At 42.9% G+C, this 18,288-nt stretch overlaps 1 protein-coding gene across 1 annotated transcript in view; it reads left to right on the forward strand.

Annotated features, from left to right (window-relative positions):
- The window catches only part of rapgef2a (Rap guanine nucleotide exchange factor 2a), a 149,972-nt gene that overhangs the window by 59,347 nt on the left and 72,337 nt on the right, over positions 1 to 18,288 (forward strand). The window contains exons 4-7 of the mRNA XM_060916582.1: positions 8,689 to 8,772; positions 8,867 to 8,942; positions 9,082 to 9,249; positions 12,020 to 12,037. Coding sequence (XP_060772565.1) covers positions 8,689 to 8,772; positions 8,867 to 8,942; positions 9,082 to 9,249; positions 12,020 to 12,037 — 346 coding nt within the window. The remainder of the gene's footprint in view (positions 1 to 8,688; positions 8,773 to 8,866; positions 8,943 to 9,081; positions 9,250 to 12,019; positions 12,038 to 18,288) is intronic.

Raw genomic sequence — 18,288 nt, forward strand, 5'->3', positions numbered from 1 at the left:
CAACTGTGATAGAGCTGGCGCTGGCTCCGTTTCCCCCAATAGCCCCACTAATAAATGAAACATGTCAAATACACCCTTGTCTACGCAACGCCCCCACTGATCCAGCTTTGCTTTAAATGCAGCGACTTTGTCTGCTACTTTAAAGACAGTCGTCATTCTCCCCTGAAGTGTCAGGTTGAGCTCATTAAGCAAAGCAAAAATGTCACAGAGGTAGGCGAGTTTTGACACCCAGTGTTCATCACTGAAATGCGCAGCCAGATCAGACTGTTTTCCTGCCAGAAATGCCTGCAGAGGCTCTCTCAACTCGAACACTCTGGCCAGTGACTTCCCCCTCGACAGCCACCTGACCTCTGCGTGCAAGAGAAGGCGTTTGTGCTCTGCATTCATTTCTTCGCAGAGCTGCTCAAACAACCGGGTGTTGAGTGCGTGTGCTTTGATGAAGTTGACCATTTTAACGACATCGTTCAATACAGCATTCAACTCCGGTGACAATTTACGGCTGGCCAGCATTTCTCTGTGAATGACACGGTGTGTGTGTTCGCAGTCAGGTGCAACCTCGCTCAGCCTCGCAGTGAAACCAGACAGCCGCCCAGTCATCGCCGCAGCCCCATCAGTACATACACCGATGCAGAAGGACCAGTCTAACTTCCCTGACACGTAACCATCCAGCGCCCGAAACAACTCTGCACCTGTGGTGTTTGTTGGAAGGGAGAGCACACACAACAGATCCTCCTCAAAAATGTACCGCACGAAAACGAGAAGTATTGCCCTGTTTTCCACATCAGTGGACTCGTCTACCTGAATTGCAAACCACGGCGACCCTTTTAGCCTCTGCAACAACTGCGCCTCAATATCCTCCACTATATCATTAATGCGCCTCTGCACAGTACTGGCAGAAAGAGGTACCGAGCCTATCTTTTTGGCTGCTGCCTCCCCAAGCACTTCGTCGCACATGTCTTGGGCAGAAGGCAGAATTAGCTCTTCTCCAATAGTGAATGGTTTCTTTGACTTAGCTATTTGACACGCCACTCTGTACGAGGCTCTTAGCAAAGCCACGTTCACAGAAGTAGTTGTCTTTAGCATGAGTTTTTGTGAATCTTGCTCTTGCTTTTTGCGCTCAAAGAATTCAAGAGGTTTATTTTTAAGTGTGGGGTGTTTAGTTTCAAGGTGTCGAATGAGCTCTGATGGCTTCATAGACTCATTCGACAGCTTGTCCCCGCACACCACACACAACGGATTAGGAGCATGCGAGTCACCGGTCTGTGTAAAGCCGAATTTTAGGTAGGAATCATCATATCTCCTATTGAAAGATCCCTTCTTTTTCTTTGGGTTGCTTCCGGGATCATTATTGTCATCGATGCTGGACCTCTTTTCACCCTTAGCCAAACCAAAGAAACTTTCTAAGGACGTTTGCTGCTTCTTGCTCATTGTAGCTAATATACACTGTCGCTGACCGTGAGAACTGAGCTGATCTGAGGCAGCGCTGTGGGAAAATAGCCTACATGTTGAGGGCGGGTCAGACAGTCATCATGATTGAGAAAAATAAAATGTGCTATCGGCCTCCGAATGCAATCCACATTTTCCCCTTCTTGAATCGGTGTCGGCTGGAGCAGATCCTTGCAGAGTTGGGAAAGCAAGGTGTTCATTTTCCGCGTAATTCTCGGTTAATAACGCTGCACAGCTCATCCATTTGATAGCAGCAGTGTTTCTGCTGCGACTAATGGTGCGTTCAGTTTACTCGTAAGTTGGAAGTTTGAAGTCGGAAAAGCATTGAAATCCAGCATCTCCCAGCATAAACGTTGGGGTTTTCGTTTCATTTCATTAACTGGCCATTTTTTTTCGAATTCCATGTTCCATGATGTCCCAGTTTTTAAACTGGGAAGCGCTCAGTTCTGAGGTTATGTTGCTCGGAGCTCCAAGTTCTGACTTCCAATGTAAATGTAACGCACCATCTCGACTAGGGCTGGGTATCACCAGATACCTCACGATACGATACTATGGCGAAATTTTGCCCACGATAACGATAATATCACGGTACAGTAGGGGTGGGCGATATGGGCAAAAAATAATATCTCTATTTTTTAGGATTTTAACGATAACGATATTTTGACGATATTTAAAAAAAAAAACACTTGCTTAAAGATTACAATAATTACAATGACCAAAAGAATCATTGCAGTGACAAGTATTTAAGGAAAAGCCATATTTATTTTCTTAACTTTAAATTAATAAAAATGAATAATTCAATTGACAGTTCGTAACGGCAGCAAACATTCTAATCAACCGTCTCTGACGGCAGTACGGGTCTGCAAATATCCCGCCCGTTCCGCTGCCAACAACCAATCATATGTCGATCTGAACCAACAGCTTTCCAATCATCTTGCAGCTTCGTGCTCCGCTGTCCCTCTCCTGCCGTTATAGAAGTACTGCGCCTGCGCAGTGTCTAAATAATCCACGAGAAAAGTGGATTTTAAAGCTTTTTCTGAGTCATGAGAACCAACCTAACACTCAAGTATAATCAACTTTTCATGGCGATTTCAATCATATGCTCTTCGCGACCGTTAGTTTTCACAGAGTCCAGTATTGATATCTCCCCATTCATGTTCAGAGGGTCTGGTCTCACTAATCCGAAAAAGATGCCTGAAAGTGGCCGGCGAGTGACCGCACTTGGCCTGATAGGAGCCCGTCACAGCTTCTTCTTCTTTGTTTTTTTTTTTTTTCCCCTCAAAAAAAAACTGTAAACTACAAGTCAAAGTTTTTCAGTATAACAATAATAAAGAAAAATGTGCTCAATTTAAAATGTATTGAAACTATTCGAAATCGGCTGATCGGTTCATTCATTATGATCCGTGAGTACAGAAACACTAGTAATAATTTCTGGATCATTGCTATAAACGTGGACTAATATTTCTTGGGAACCAATGGGTTAATGACATGGAATGAACCAACCGACCAATCGCATTTTTTCTTCAGATGGTATCTGGGTAAATCAGCAGCTGTCTCAGCCAATCACATTTTATTGCTGGACGGGATCATATCACGACATCTTCCGGTAGATACCCGAAATCAGCTTTGTGCGTTGTGAGGCCAGCGGAGCAAAAAAAAAAAAACTTTTAATATGCTGAGCAATGTTTGATACATTTTAGAAAGTTGTTTTGGTTGCTTTATAGGTTTCTTAGAATATTTAACTCGTCACGTCTGTGCTGCTCTCCTGGGTTGCTAGAAACAGTTGTGTTGCCCTGGTTTGGCGTATAAAATGTGTGCCCCCCCCCAAAAAAAAAGCAATTCAAGGGTCTGCTCCGCTCTGTATTGATTTTTGGCGGCTTAATTAAAAAAACTCGATAATGCAAAATTACACATCGTCAAAACAGCATTCACGATGACATCGCAGACGATACATATCGCCCACCCCTACGGTACAGTGATTCTGCGATAATCGATATATTGGAAGAAATTTTTTTTTTTTTAAAGATTTTTTTTTTTGGGCTTTTTGCACCTTTATTGGATAGGACAGTGTAGAGACAGGAAATGAGCGGGAGAGAGAGAGACGGGAAGGGATCGGGAAATGACCTCGGGCCGGAATCGAACCCGGGTCGCCCGCATTCATGGTATGGCGCCTTAACCACCTGAGCCACGACGCCCCCTGGAAGAAATTTCAACCACATCACGATATGTGTCACTGAAGAAAATCAGAATTTATTGACCACTGTAAAATTACATTTCACATACATAACTACACACTCTTGCCAGACATATATTTGTCTCTATTCCACTGCTGGCAAAACCAAGAGTTGCTTCACTACAACATACAGAAAATTCCCATTTCTGTGCTAGTATTATCAACTTTTCTGTAAGCATGGACACATCAGTGCTGCTTAACAAGCAGAATCAAATTGTTTTATGAAAACTTAAAACTTGCACCGCAGACTGCACATACATTTCAGTGCTAACACTAATATCAATTTGTTCTTTGTAAACTTGAGAACATATACCGGAGAACATTTAACTTGTGCTTATTTTGCAGGAACAGCACACTGTCTGAAACACATTGAAAAGTGCAGTGTGCATCTTAGTCTCCCTGAGCACAATTATGAAACGCAGTGCAGTGTGGGTCAGCGTCCACACACTGAAACTGAACTGAAACCTCAGTGAATCACGTTTCTTCTGAACTTTGAGTAAATACTCAAAATAAAATACAGTGTCTCACACACACTAAAATTGAAAATGCTAGATAAAGTGCAGCTTCTTGCCTTTGGCCTTAAATGACAAAATTAAGTTCACAGTTACAGTAAGTCACACATCACTGAAGTAGACGGGAGGACTTTGGCGCTGTCCAGTGTAGTTTGCTTCGGGTCGGGGTTCAGCGGCTCCGGCTGAGCTAATATGTCGGGGCGGTGTCGTGCTAAGTACCGTATTGGCCCGAATATAAGACGACCCTGAATGTAATGCCGCTTTTCCACTACAAACGCGGCTGAGTCGAGCTGAGTGGGGCTGTTGGAGTTGCATTTCGACTACAACCGCGCTGAACCGTGCTGGCTGGAAGTGGGTGGACACGTTGGGTGGAGTTAGCGAAAGTGGGTGGACGTCAGGTGATGTCGTTAAGCAGCGCAAACAGTGACATCAGTGATCTTTTAAGTGGTAGTCTCACGACCCGGATAGTAAACAATAAACATGGAGGACATGGAGTCGTTAGTGTTGCTGGTCTTGGTGCTGTGGCTTGTTGTCACCGACAACGCTTACAGATACTGGCAAGAGCGTATAGATGAGGCGAGGTGCATAAGGCTTCAGAAATTCTCGTAATTCGTAATTCTTCTCCTTCCGGGTTTACGGTGTCTACAGATCCCAGCGCGCTCGCGGGGCGTGTGTGGGCATGTGAGGACACTCCTCCTCACCAATCAGTGCACAGGGGAGTGTCTGCTCACGCCCCCAGCCTCACTCGGCACGGTTTGGCTCGCTTCAGCCCCACTCCAAAACGGTGTGAGTTTTAGGGGCTAAGCAGGGCTGAAGCGAGCTGAGTCGTGCTGGTTTTTGGTCGTCGAAACGCGAGCCGTGTCGGGCTGAAGCGAGCTGAAGTGAGCTGAAAAAGGGTAGTGGAAAAGGGCCATAAGACGACCCCCCCTTTTCCAAGTTCATCTTTGGGGAAAAAGTTTTTTGAAGACCAAATGTTCATTCATATAACTCGTATTTATTTCAAAATTCTGTTTAAAATTAGAGGCTTTTGTTTTTCACATTTAAATAGAGGTCATTTCAGTCTCATTTCCGTGAACACTTTTCATAGAAGTAAAAAAAGAGGCTAAACTGCAGGCTACTAGACAAGCCAAATTAAAACATTGAAATTGCATTAATTCAACAAATTTGTCAGGTTTAGATTGAAAGTTCATAAACTCAGAATGTCACTGCATAACTTCCCATAGCCTACGGGTATATGGAATAAATTTGCAGAACAGTGCAAATGCTTTAAATAATGCATTAAACAATACATTAAGGTTTACAATAATAAACAACTGAAACAATGGAAAGGGTAGTTTGCTAAATTACAGCTACTCAGCACAGAGATCCGCAGCCTCACTTTGCTCACCCTCACTGTCCTCACTTTCACTTTCGTTTTTGGCGGCATTTTGTCTAGTCCGCGAATTTAAGACGACCCCCCCTTTTTAAGAGCTATTTTTTACAACAAAAACACCGTCTTATATTCGAGCCAATACGGTAAGTTCGCAAGTTTGTTGTGTTACCTGAATATCTAATTGGAGCGAAACAGGTTTTGCAGAGTTTTGCGGTTTTGCACAGGTTTTGCGGACTCTTTGTCCGGCTCACTGTTGTTTTTTTTTTTTTCTCCTTTCCTTTGGAATCCAAAGTGCCTCCAAACATCTGCCTTAAAGTTCGGCGGCGTCTCTAGGTTTACGTTAACAGCCATGCTTGCTTGTTTTTTTTTTTTTTTCCTCACTGCAACCACCGGGGGAAAAAAGAGAAGACGAAGAGTGCCTTGCAGTGAGGGAGCGGCACAGCGACACCTCGCGGAGCGGAGGTGCGGAAGTCGTACTGGATTTACAACCCGTCTGAAACATGATTTATTATTTGAAAAAATATCGATATTCAAATTTTGAGTATCGATATTGAATCGGAAGACAAAGTATCGCGATATATCGCCGTATCGATATTTTTGCACACCCCTAATCTCGACCCTGGGGTCCTAAGGGGAGCTGGGGACTTTGCCTGTCGCAGTAACCATAGTGATCATAAAAAACTGTCTAATGACCGAGCTGGTGACCTTTCTGCCACATTAAGCCAGAAGAGGGGGAAAAAAATCACAGCGTTTGTTTCAAGAACCAAAAGATGTAAATATCCTCTGCCTGTTGCCTTTCCCAGATGTGACAAATACTTGTTTTGTAATGTTGAGTAGCTAGTCTGATGATAATAAGAAGGAATTTGGACTTACCTGAAGTAGGCTAAATGTAAACTAACAGCATTCTAGGCTGTAGGTGAATATCTTTTCATGTTATTTTTATGTATAATGTTATTTTAGTAAGCAGCAACTGTTAACTGAAATTGAGATTCAACAAAAAAGTTGGGACAAAGTACAAATTGTAAATAAAAACGGAATGCAATAATTTCCAAATCTCAAAAACTGATATTGTATTCACAATAGAACATAGACAACATATCAAATGTCGAAAGTGAGACATTTTGAAATTTCATGCCAAATATTGGCTCATTTGAAATTTCATGACAGCAGCACATCTCAAAAAAGTTGGGACAGGGGCAATAAGAGGCTGGAAAAGTTAAAGGTACAAAAAAGGAACAGCTGGAGGACCAAATTGCAACTCATTAGGTCAATTGGCAATAGGTCATTAACATGACTGGGTATAAAAAGAGCATCTTGGAGTGGCAGCGGCTCTCAGAAGTAAAGATGGGAAGAGGATCACCAATCCCCCTAATTCTGCGCTGACAAATAGTGGAGCAATATCAGAAAGGAGTTCGACAGTGTAAAGTTGCAAAGAGTTTGAACATATCATCATCTACAGTGCATAATATCATCAAAAGATTCAGAGAATCTGGAAGAATCTCTGTGCGTAAGGGTCAAGGCCGGAAAACCATACTGGGTGCCCGTGATCTTTGGGCCCTTAGACGGCACTGCATCACATACAGGCATGCTTCTGTATTGGAAATCACAAAATGGGCTCAGGAATATTTCCAGAGAACATTATCTGTGAACACAATTCACCGTGCCATCCGTCGTTGCCAGCTAAAACTCTATAGTTCAAAGAAGAAGCCGTATCTAAACATGATCCAGAAGCGCAGACGTCTTCTCTGGGCCACGGCTCATTTAAAATGGACTGTGGCAAAGTGGAAAACTGTTCTGTGGTCAGATGAATCAAAATTTGAAGTTCTTTATGGAAATCAGGGACGCCATGTCATTCGGACTAAAGAGGAGAAGGACGACCCGAGTTGTTATCAGCGCTCAGTTCAGAAGCCTGCATCTCTGATGGTATGGGGTTGCATTAGTGCGTGTGGCATGGGCAGCTTACACATCTGGAAAGACACCATCAATGCTGAAAGGTATATCCAGGTTCTAGAGCAACATATGCTCCCATCCAGACGACGTCTCTTTCAGGGAAGACCTTGCATTTTCCAACATGACAACGCCAAACCACATACTGCATCAATTACAGCATCATGGCTGCGTAGAAGAAGGGTCCGGGTACTGAACTGGCCAGCCTGCAGTCCAGATCTTTCACCCATAGAAAACATTTGGTGCATCATAAAACGGAAGATGCGACAAAAAAGACCTAAGACAGTTGAGCAACTAGAATCCTACATTAGACAAGAGTGGGTTAACATTCCTATCCCTAAACTTGAGCAACTTGTCTCCTCAGTCCCCAGACGTTTACAGACTGTTGTAAAGAGAAAAGGGGATGTCTCACAGTGGTAAACATGGCCTTGTCCCAACTTTTTTGAGATGTGTTGTTGTCATGAAATTTAAAATCACCTAATTTTTCTCTTTAAATGATACATTTTCTCACTTTAAACATTTGATATGTCATCTATGTTCTATTCTGAATAAAATATGGAATTTTGAAACTTCCACATCACTGCAGTCCGTTTTTATTTACAATTTCTACTTTGTCCCAACTTTTCTGGAATCGGGGTTGTGTGTGTGTGTGTGTATATGTATATATATATATATATATATATATATATATATATATATATATATATATAATGTATGTATGTGTGTGTATATGTGTATGTGTGTGTGTATATATATATATATATATATATATATATATATATATATATATATATATATATATATATATATATATATGCATGCATTGTCACAAAATGGAATCATTTGCTGACAGCTCAGTCCCCCCCAGTTCAAAAATCCTATCTGCGCCCCTGGAAGAGGTCGTCGTAAAATGCTCGTGGCGGGGGATAGCGATGTCCGTGTCTTGTCTTGTTGTTAGTATAGAAATGCTCACGAAGCACATTTTGAATGTTGTTTTAAAACAAGACCATACATCTGAACCTCTCTGTGAGTGCTGAAGCTGCAGTTGGAAATGAAATGAAACTCTTTTCTGCCGATGTGATGAGATTGGAAGTTTCAGCAGCGCTGTGGTTTAATAACAGTATAACGAGACCTCCTGGAGATTTGACGTCATTCATGGCCATTTCTTTGTGTTTTAGCCCTGATGACATCGGGACCTGCTGGTACATCTTGCTCTCCGGCTCGGTTTTCATTAAGGAATCGATGTTCCTTCCACGCAGCAGGTGTGTCATTCCGTCAGTTTGTTTTTGTGTTTATAAATGTGTGTGCGTGTGTGTAACCTTTTTTTTTCCCCCCCTTTCCTCCTCCCCGTGACAGTTTTGGGAAACGTTCTGCAGGGAGTTTACGGCGAGGCTGCGAGTGTATCGTCCTCGAGGCCTCTGAAATGATTGTGGTAAGTGTGTGTGGGGGAGCAAAAGAGGATGTTATTGTACTGAAGAGGATGTGCGTGCGTGTGAGCTGATGTGTTGGTGTGCGCAGACTGAGACGGATTTCGGTATTACTAAGCAATTTCCTGTCTCTCTCGCTGTCAGGTGGACTATATGGAAGACAGCGAGGAGTATTTTCAGAGGCAGGCGTCCCACCGGCAGTCCAGGAGGAGGTTTCGGAAAATAAATCAGCGTGGCGAGAGGCAGACCATCATCGACACGGTCGAGCATTATCCAGTTAGCAAGCCTCCTCTGCCTCCAGGCTACCACACGGTCTGTAATAAATAAATACACTCGTTTTTGGGTTGTAGCGAATATTAATTATGAATTAATAGGGTTTTGGTGTATGATTTGTACTGATTTTACTCAGATTTGTTTGCACCGTGTCTGTTAGTGTCATTTTGAAGCTTTTCTGTCAAGTGCAGCGTGGAATTTTTTTTCTTTTTTAAATCTTGCACTGTTTGATAGAGCTGAGCGAATTTCTTCTTCGTGTTTATCGTAAAAGAGCTCAAGCTGAGCATTAGACACGCTAAAGGATAAAACGCTTTGTGATGGGGAAAATAATCAATGCTGGAGTGCTGCGGTGAAGCAGGCTTTTTCCTGCGAACGTCCTCAGGTTGATGAGTTGCATATAATGGGCCATTTACAGGAACTGGTCACGTGTCCGTTTTCCCCATAGCAACAAGCCCGTGGTGGGTAAGCTAACTTGACATTCCTTGACAACCGTAAGAGTTCGACTGGCGATGCGAAGCGATCCATTTCTATAATCGCCGTTTTTACCTTTTCGACCGTTTGGACTCCAGTTGGTCGCCGCCGAAAGAGATTCACGTGCGAAATGGCGGGTTTCTCAGGTAGGTTTTTATAACTTCTCCTTTTCTACCTTTTATCATTCGCTTGCTGTAGTTTGCACCCTGTCCAGGTTTCTTTCACCGTGAGATCCTGCACTTTTGGCGGCGACCAACTTGAGTCCAGAAAACACACACTTTTTTTACGGCCAATGATTCGCTTTAACTTGCGACAGGAGTTAAAACCACAAATTTTTCCCAAGTGCGCGCACAAATTCGGGTCCAAAAAAAAAAAAGACAGTCAAAAAGGTAAAAACGGCGTTTATAGAAATGGATCGCTTCGCGTCGCCAGTCAAGCTCTTATGGTTGTCAAGTTAGCTTACCCACCACGGGCTTGTTGCTATGGGGAAAACTGACACGTGACCAGTTCCTGCAAATGGCCTACTGCACCGCCCAGCATGACTGTATTCATCCTGTACTCCTCCAGTAATCCGACACTGACTGATACCCCTTTTCCACCAAATCAGTTCCAGTGCTGGTGCTGGTTCACAACTCGTTCAACTTGCGAGCCAGCTGAGAACCAGTTTGCTTTTCCATAGCTCACGGTGCTAAGGGAAGCCACGTCAGTTACGTTGCTGTATACGTCAGTTACGTCGCTATGTTTGCATAAACCTTGGCACGAATATCGAAGCAAAAACAACACGGAAGAAGCAGCAGCAGCAACAATAATAATAATAATGGCTGACTTCGCGTTTGTGCAGCTGCTGCTTCTCGTCGCTTAAAAATGGCGATCTTTCGCGGTCTTGTTACTGTTGTTGGTCTTAACAACTCCGCCCCTCCCGCTGACGTAAGTGGTTCTTTCCTCTGGCCCAGCAGAGAGTTGGTGCTAGCCTGGAACCGGTTTTTCTGGCCCCAGAGCCAGTTCTTTGTCAGTGGAAACAGAAAACCCGGTTCCAAACTAAGCACTGGCCCCGAACCAGCCCTGGAACTGCTTCGGTGGAAAAGGGGCATGGGTGTTTTTTGTAAGAACGTCCTGAGAAAATGGAGCTGGTATTTATTATTTTAATAATAATGTCAATTTATATAGCACTTTTCTCAAAACCCAAGGTCGCTTTACAATTATAGGGAACAAAAGGGGGGAAAAAAAAAAAAAGTCCACCAAATAGAGGTCAGGATGTCATTCCAATGGTGTAGCAGCTACAGTCCCACCAAAAGGCACACGAAGACGAGTCCCACACCGCCAGCACAACCGCCGCCGGGCAGCATCAGTCGGAACACCGCGCCATGGATCCACAAAGCCACGCAGAGCGCCGGTACGTCCCAAACCGCCTGCGCAGCCGTCGCCAAGCACAGAGCGCCGGACAGCCACGATGTTAAAATGAGCAACGAGCTCACTGCAGTCCATAGCGAGGAGCACAGGCATCACCCACAGTGAGCCAAGGCCTGGAGGGAACCGACGCCCAAAACTGGGTCCGAAGCCACACCACAACCGGCGGGCAAAAACACTCAAACAAAAAAAAAAAGGGAGAAAATAAAATAAAAAGCTCCGGTGAGAAGCGGCAGCCAGAATGCGCACAACGTGCGCACGACGTACTCTCAGTCGGAAACGGAAAATATTTAAACCTGTTAAGAGTTAAAGTTGTGCTTATTGTCGAGCTCTATTACCCCTTTTCCACCAAATCAGTTCCAGTGCTGGTTCACAACTCGTTCAACTTGTGAGCCAGCTGAGAACCAGTTTGCTTTTCCATAGCTCACAGTGCTAAGGGAAGCACGTCAGTTACGTCGCTGTATACGTCAGTTACGTCACTACGTTTGCATAAACCTTGGTGCGAATATCGAAGCAAAAACAACACGGAAGAAGCCGCCGCAGCAACAACAATAATAATAATAATAATGGCTGACTTCGTTTGTACAGCTGCTGCTTCTCGTCGCTTAAAAATGGCGATCTTTCGCGGTCTTGTTATTGTTGTTGGTCTTAACAACTCCGCCCCTCCCGCTGACGTAAGCGGTTCTTTCCTCTGGCCCAGCAGAGAGTTGGTGCTAGCCTGGAACCGGTTTTTCTGGCCCCAGAGCCAGTTCTTTGTCAGTGGAAACAGAAAACCCGGTTCCAAACTAAGCACTGGCCCCGAACCAGCCCTGGAACTGCTTCGGTGGAAAAGGGGCAAATGTAATTAATTGCTTTTATTTCTTTGCTTTTTATAACTGGATGTGGTCGTTTCTCTAATAATCGGCTGTTTTGTTTGTCTTCTTGCTTGCAGGAGTCCTCCAAATCCCAGGTAACGTTTCTTTCTGCAATGCTCGTTTTGGTTTGCTCTGCCTTTATGAAAAGATGAACATGCAGTTTAGAAGAATTGAAACTCCATCGTGTTCAGTGCTGTGCTGCGTGTTCCCTCTTTTTTTTTTTTTTGCATGAGCGAAATTATCTTGATCCCGCTTCCTCTTTCTGCATTATCTCTACTGTCAATGATGCTCATTCTGCTTTACGCCGGGGGTGGGCTTCACATGCACGCTGAATCAAAGCTATTGTTTGTCATTTCAGGCTGACTGGTTTACGAAGGCACTGGGTGTCAAAGCCCACCTCCTTCACTGTGAACGATTACCGTTCTCTCTCTTACAAATTAATCTGTGTGAGAAAGATGGAGAGTGAAAAGGAGGTGGTCTTTGCAGCACTGTCCCTCCTCCTCTTTCTTTCCTTCTCTGTTGCTGTGGAAATTTTCACGCGAGTTTGCGAAGAAAGAAAGGGACGTTCGAAGGAGACGAAGTGGTTGTGGAAGCCCAGGTTGAAAGGAGAAGGGGCAGGGGCCGAGGACTGAGCGGAAGAGAAAGTCGAGGCGAGTCAGGATGTTGTAGAGAGGGTTAAAGGGGAAACTAAAGGCAAATTTTTTTTTTTTTCATTTTATTAAATATAGGAATGCATTTCTGACCGCTATGAGTGAAATATATATATAGTGCAGCGGTTAAGGAGAAGATTTGGAAGAATTGTTCAAATTGTGATAAAAGTACCAAATTTTGCAGATGCATAGCCAAGACCATTGGTAAGCAGAAAAAGGAGAGCTTCAGCAAAAATTAAAAGATTAAGGGGGTGGATTCAATGTTTTATTTAGGATACTCGTTTTTTAGCAAGAAATATTCATTGTGTGTATTTATTTTGTAACTATCTCTTTGACAACAACAAAAACAGGGCTAAATGTACTTTGTAAATACTTAGTGTTGACAATGTAGAAATGACCAATAAAAAATATTTTAAACTTTCAGAAAAAAAGTAACTACTGTAAAATACCAAATAATAGCCGAGTTCCAATTAACCGCCGAGTTCCCTTTAACGGCCGGGTGTACGCGTGTGTTGTGACAAATAAAGGCCGGTTCCGAATACTCGCTGGGGTCTAAAAAAAAAAAAAGCGTCCGAACGTTCTATCTAGAATCTTGAGGCCCAGCACTTTTCTGGTTTTCTGGTGTTTAAACGATTTTGCATTGCATAGTTTTCTACCGAAACAATATGAATGAATGAATGAATGAATGAATGAATGAATGAAATTATTTCTATAATACTGTTTACAACATTTTGTTACGTGATAATAAACATGCCATTTCAATGTTTTATAATCTTGGTCTACCGTAATATTTCTTGAGGAATGCAACTCCGTAACTTTTGACAGATGTCTTAGCCACCCCTTTGGGTATACCCAACGAAAGCCAGCGTGTGTGGTGACATTGAGGACTGCGGGTTTCCAAGGTTGGACTGCTGCTTCTGTTAAACGACCTAAATTGCCGAATGCATGCGTCAAAGCACACACTGAGTTTTATTAAAGACCTTATACCATTTCACTTGCCCTTACCCATTCGGATCTGGAAGATGCTTTACAAAAAAGGTGAGAGCGTTCTAACATGCATTTCAGTCTGCTCGCGGCCAAGCTAATCCAAGGGGCCTTTTCAACAAGTAATCTGTCGTGCAAGTTGGGCAGAAGCACGCGTCAGGCAGGCAACATGTAGGCCTACAAGTCAGTAACCTATTCAACTAACTTTCATCCGAACTTTAAGTTTTCTACGGGGTCGAGCCACCGTACTGACTCACTCGGGGAATAGGCTCATATCTGCCAAATAGGGAGACGTCTTGGAGAGAAACGTGATGCAAGATGACAGTATGTAGCCACTGCAGGTCACTTATTTTTCAGCATAAGAAAAAACCCTTTGGTTTGACACTTCGCACCCTAATTATGTTGCTTCAACGTCGCGCCCTCCATGCAATTTCAGATTGACAGACATCGCGAAGCGCAAAGGGCGGAGGCTGCATGGGTGAGGGTGATAGCAAGTGACCATAACTTTGCAGAGTAATTAAATCACAGTGCTGCGCACAGACAATGGTGTGGTTTCTTGATTATTTTGTAAAGCATGCGCTTAACTAGTCATTAACAGGAAAAGGTGTGTGATTTATCCTTTATCCACCCCGACTGTGCCATGCGAAGATGCATCCTGCGTCTTCAAAATTCCCCGAAGTCGGCGCCGTGCTATCTGTAATCTAACTCTAAACAAACTGTAAGTTATACTGGTTAAAAGTAGGCCTATCTGAGAATGATTTTTTCCCCGTTTTGAGGTAGATTTTGGGGAAGGTATTTGTGAAGAAGGAATTAATCGCCTGTTCCAAATAGCCGCCTAGTCTCTAATACGCGCCGGGTCTCTTACGTGATTGAGACAAATAATCGCCCGGGCTATTATTTGGTATTTTACGGTAAGCACACCAATTATTTAATTGCCATTCAAAAGTTTTATTCAAGGAATTAACAAAGGACATCTTGTACACTAGTGAAGCATGTTGGAACATGTATAAGCATCATCATTATGAATGCAAAGGATAATATTTATTCTCACAAAGTGGATACTACCACTATGTTTCTAGAAAAAGTACATGCCAAGTTTGTAATCAACGAATCATCTTTGACAGTAGTTACAGTAACGATGATAAATTAGCGGAACACTAGCTTGCATAATGCAGGTATTGTCTCACATTTTACAATCATTACTTTGAATCTAAATGTTAAAGCATGTATTTTTTTTTTTCAGTGCAATGGTAAGAACCGTAATAACAAACAATACAGTATTATTCGCAAAACAGTTAAACACTTACAGTTTAAGATGGCAAGAACAATAATGACGTACAAAGAATTGGCAAAACAGTATAAACACAGTTGAAGAGCTCGAATGCCTTGTATCGCATTCTTTCAATGTCTATACTGGAAAAAAGAACTACTTACAACTGAATACATCTGTTTATGACTGAATAACATGCATTGAACCATTTTCTATAATTATGCTAAGTCTGTGCAGAAAATGGTTCAACCAGGCCTTAAGAATAACATCATATTTGAGATCAAGAAGTATAACAATAAACTGAAACGCTTTAAATCAAAGTTTAATGTTTAAGGACAATACTCGAAAGAGTGAAATACATGAAAAAGACATAGGGTTGTTACTTTTAAGTTACACAGCTATAAATTGTGCAACAATTGGATGAACAGCCATGTATAATGTAGGCCAAATGTTACTGATATGGTATAATTCTTAACTGTTAAGTATTCTGTATATTCAAAGTGTACATTTTGAAGTATTTATGCTGCAGAACCACTATTATTTTCGCTAAACATGCTTAAAATCCCTCTAATCAATAGCGGTCTTCTACTTGAAGGGAAAATAGGCCACCAATTTGGCTATATACAGTGTTAAATGATTTTTATAATGTTTAACATATTAACCGATACCCAATATTTAATACTTAATCTACCCCTGAAATAATGCAGATTTCTGGTGAAGCTCTCCCTTATGTGGAAGACAAGGGCTGTACTCGGTCCAAGTTTGGTACTTTTTATCATAATTTGAACAATTATTCTCTTAACCGCTGCACTAATATGCTCTGTAATATGTGTCAAAGCAACAGCCGTAAACGAAATTCGTTGAGCCCTGTGCGAGACATCGTAGGACGGAAGTAAAACGTACAGCGGAAATCAAAGTGACCGACATCTGCCAACGTCGTCAAAAGATGTGCGCGCGCCCTCTTTCGAATGCTGACGTAATCAAGCCGGAAGTTTTCCCTGCCTCCGAAATCACTCCCTACTCACATATGGCCCTTTTCCACTACCCTTTTTCAGCTCACTTCAGCTCACTTCAGCCCGACACGGCTCGCGTTTCGACTACCAAAAACCAGCACGACTCGGCTCGCTTCAGCCCTGCTTAGCCCCTAAAACTCGCACGGTTTTGGAGTGGGGCTGAAGCGAGCCAAAGCGAGCCGAGTGAGGCTGGGGGCGTGAGCAGACACTCCCTTGTGCACTGATTGGTGAGGAGGAGTGTCCTCACACGCCCACACACGCCCCGCGAGCACGCTGGGATCTGTAAACACCGCAAACCCGGAAGGAGAAGAATTACGAGAATTTCTGAAGCCTTATGCGCCTCGCCTCATCTATACACTCTTGCCAGTATCTGTCCGCGTTGTCGGTGGCAACAAGCCACAGCACCAAGACCAGCAACACTAACGACTCCATGTCCTCCATGTTTATTGTTTACTATCCGGGTTGTGAGACTACCGCTTAAAAGATCACTGATGTCACTGTTTGCGCTGCTTAACGACATCACGTGACGTCCACCCACTTTCGCTAACTCCACCCAACGTGTCCACCCACTTCCAGCCAGCACGGTTCAGCGCGGTTGTAGTCGAAATGCAACTCCAACAGCCCCGCTCAGCACGGCACGGCTCAGCCCGACTCAGCCGCGTTTGTAGTGGAAAAGCGGCATATGTAGCGTGGACGCCATTCTGTAGCGCTGTCCGAAACCTGAGTGAGGATTATGTAGGAAACGCGCTCAGTATAATATGGATTTATCACAAAAATACACGCATGTGTTTATTATTTTTGAAAACCCATCAGCAGCCTGATCGGCACGTTTTAAGCCTAGGTCACAACCGGACGTACGATGATTTTTTTTTTGGGCCGTGCGATTTTTGGCGTTTCCCAAATCGCTGCTTTTTTTTTTTTTGGTTCATGGAGAAAGACGAGCGTTGGCCGTAAGTTTGTCTTGCAACCTGAAAAAAAAAAACGTAAGCGCCCGTTGAGTTTGTTTGACATGACAAAGAACCTCTGCAGCCAGTCCACGGCTCGAAAATCAGCACGTCACACGCGCACCCTCCGTGCGTTTCTTGCGTTTTTTGCACGTAGACCAGCCGTAGGAGCACGTACGTCCGGTTGCGACCGAGGCCTTAATCATACGACAGTAATGACGTAAATACCAGCGCGATGGATTCGTCCTTATCCTGTCGTCTTTCCAACTCTTCTCTACTCCACGCTGGTTGGAAGTCGTATGGAATAATCTCCATCACTCATGAAGCTGGGAAATCTCGAAATGAATCTAAATTGGAATGACCTGGCGATCTGGCCGCCGTGTAAACAGTTTTCAAAATGGCGGCGCTGACGGTTCACGTTTGAAGATCGCGCGGATAAGCGACGCCTGCTGTGGACCAAACGAATTAAATTCAACACGGCTAAAAACCGAAAAGGCCGATAAGTGTCGTATAATACGCCAATAGTCACAATAATAGTTATAGTTAATAATAGCAATAGTTAATAAAAGCGAAACCGTAATTGAATAACACGTTAATTCAGAAATTAAGCAAGTTTAAAAATGACTTCAGTTCCCCTTTAAACAGGATGGTTGTGTGTTCTGTGCCTTTGTCGATGAGGAAGTTGTGCCTTTTCACAGCTCTGGAGTCAGGCGACCAGACCGGAGGACTGAGAGTGCATTTATAACATGTAGCGAGGGGGGGGGGTTAAATATATATGAGTGATTCCACGCTTATGGGTACTGAAATGGGGACATGAACTTATTTTTAAAAATTCACCTAAAACCATTTCTTTTTTTACCATCAGGTCACAAAACATGTAATCTTTAATGAATGATATGTTAAAAGATAACTTTAATTTTCTGAGATGTAATAAAAAATTTCTATGCCAAAGTCAGAACGTAACAGAAGTGTTGTGGACATATATATTCTCAATTTTAACAATGTAGAATTACTTTTTGAAACATAGGAAGGTGATGTTTGAGCAAATATAATTAATAAACATGTGTAGTAGAATAAACATACACATTCTTTCAATAAGATTAACATGGTATATAGCTAGATTGTAATTAATTTGTAACAGACGCGAGATGGACAATCGTAACAGAAGTAATGGAACAGACATCATTTTGGAACTCATAGGCTTGACTTTGGCATATAAATATGTTTTTATTACATCTCAGAAAATTAAAGTTATCTTTTAACATATCATTCATTAAAGATTACATGTTTTGTGACCTGATGGTAAAAAAAGAAATGGTTTTAGGTGAATTTTTAAAAATAGGTTCATGTACCCATAAGCGTAGAATCACTCATTCATATATATATATATATATACACAGTCAGCATTAATGTGAAGTTCCTGATTACTAGCACTTTTTTTTTTTTCTTCCCCTGCAGAGCGTCTCAGGCCATACCGAGGAGCCG

Source organism: Neoarius graeffei, chromosome 3 (assembly GCF_027579695.1).
Source record: "Neoarius graeffei isolate fNeoGra1 chromosome 3, fNeoGra1.pri, whole genome shotgun sequence".
NCBI lineage: Eukaryota > Metazoa > Chordata > Actinopteri > Siluriformes > Ariidae > Neoarius > Neoarius graeffei.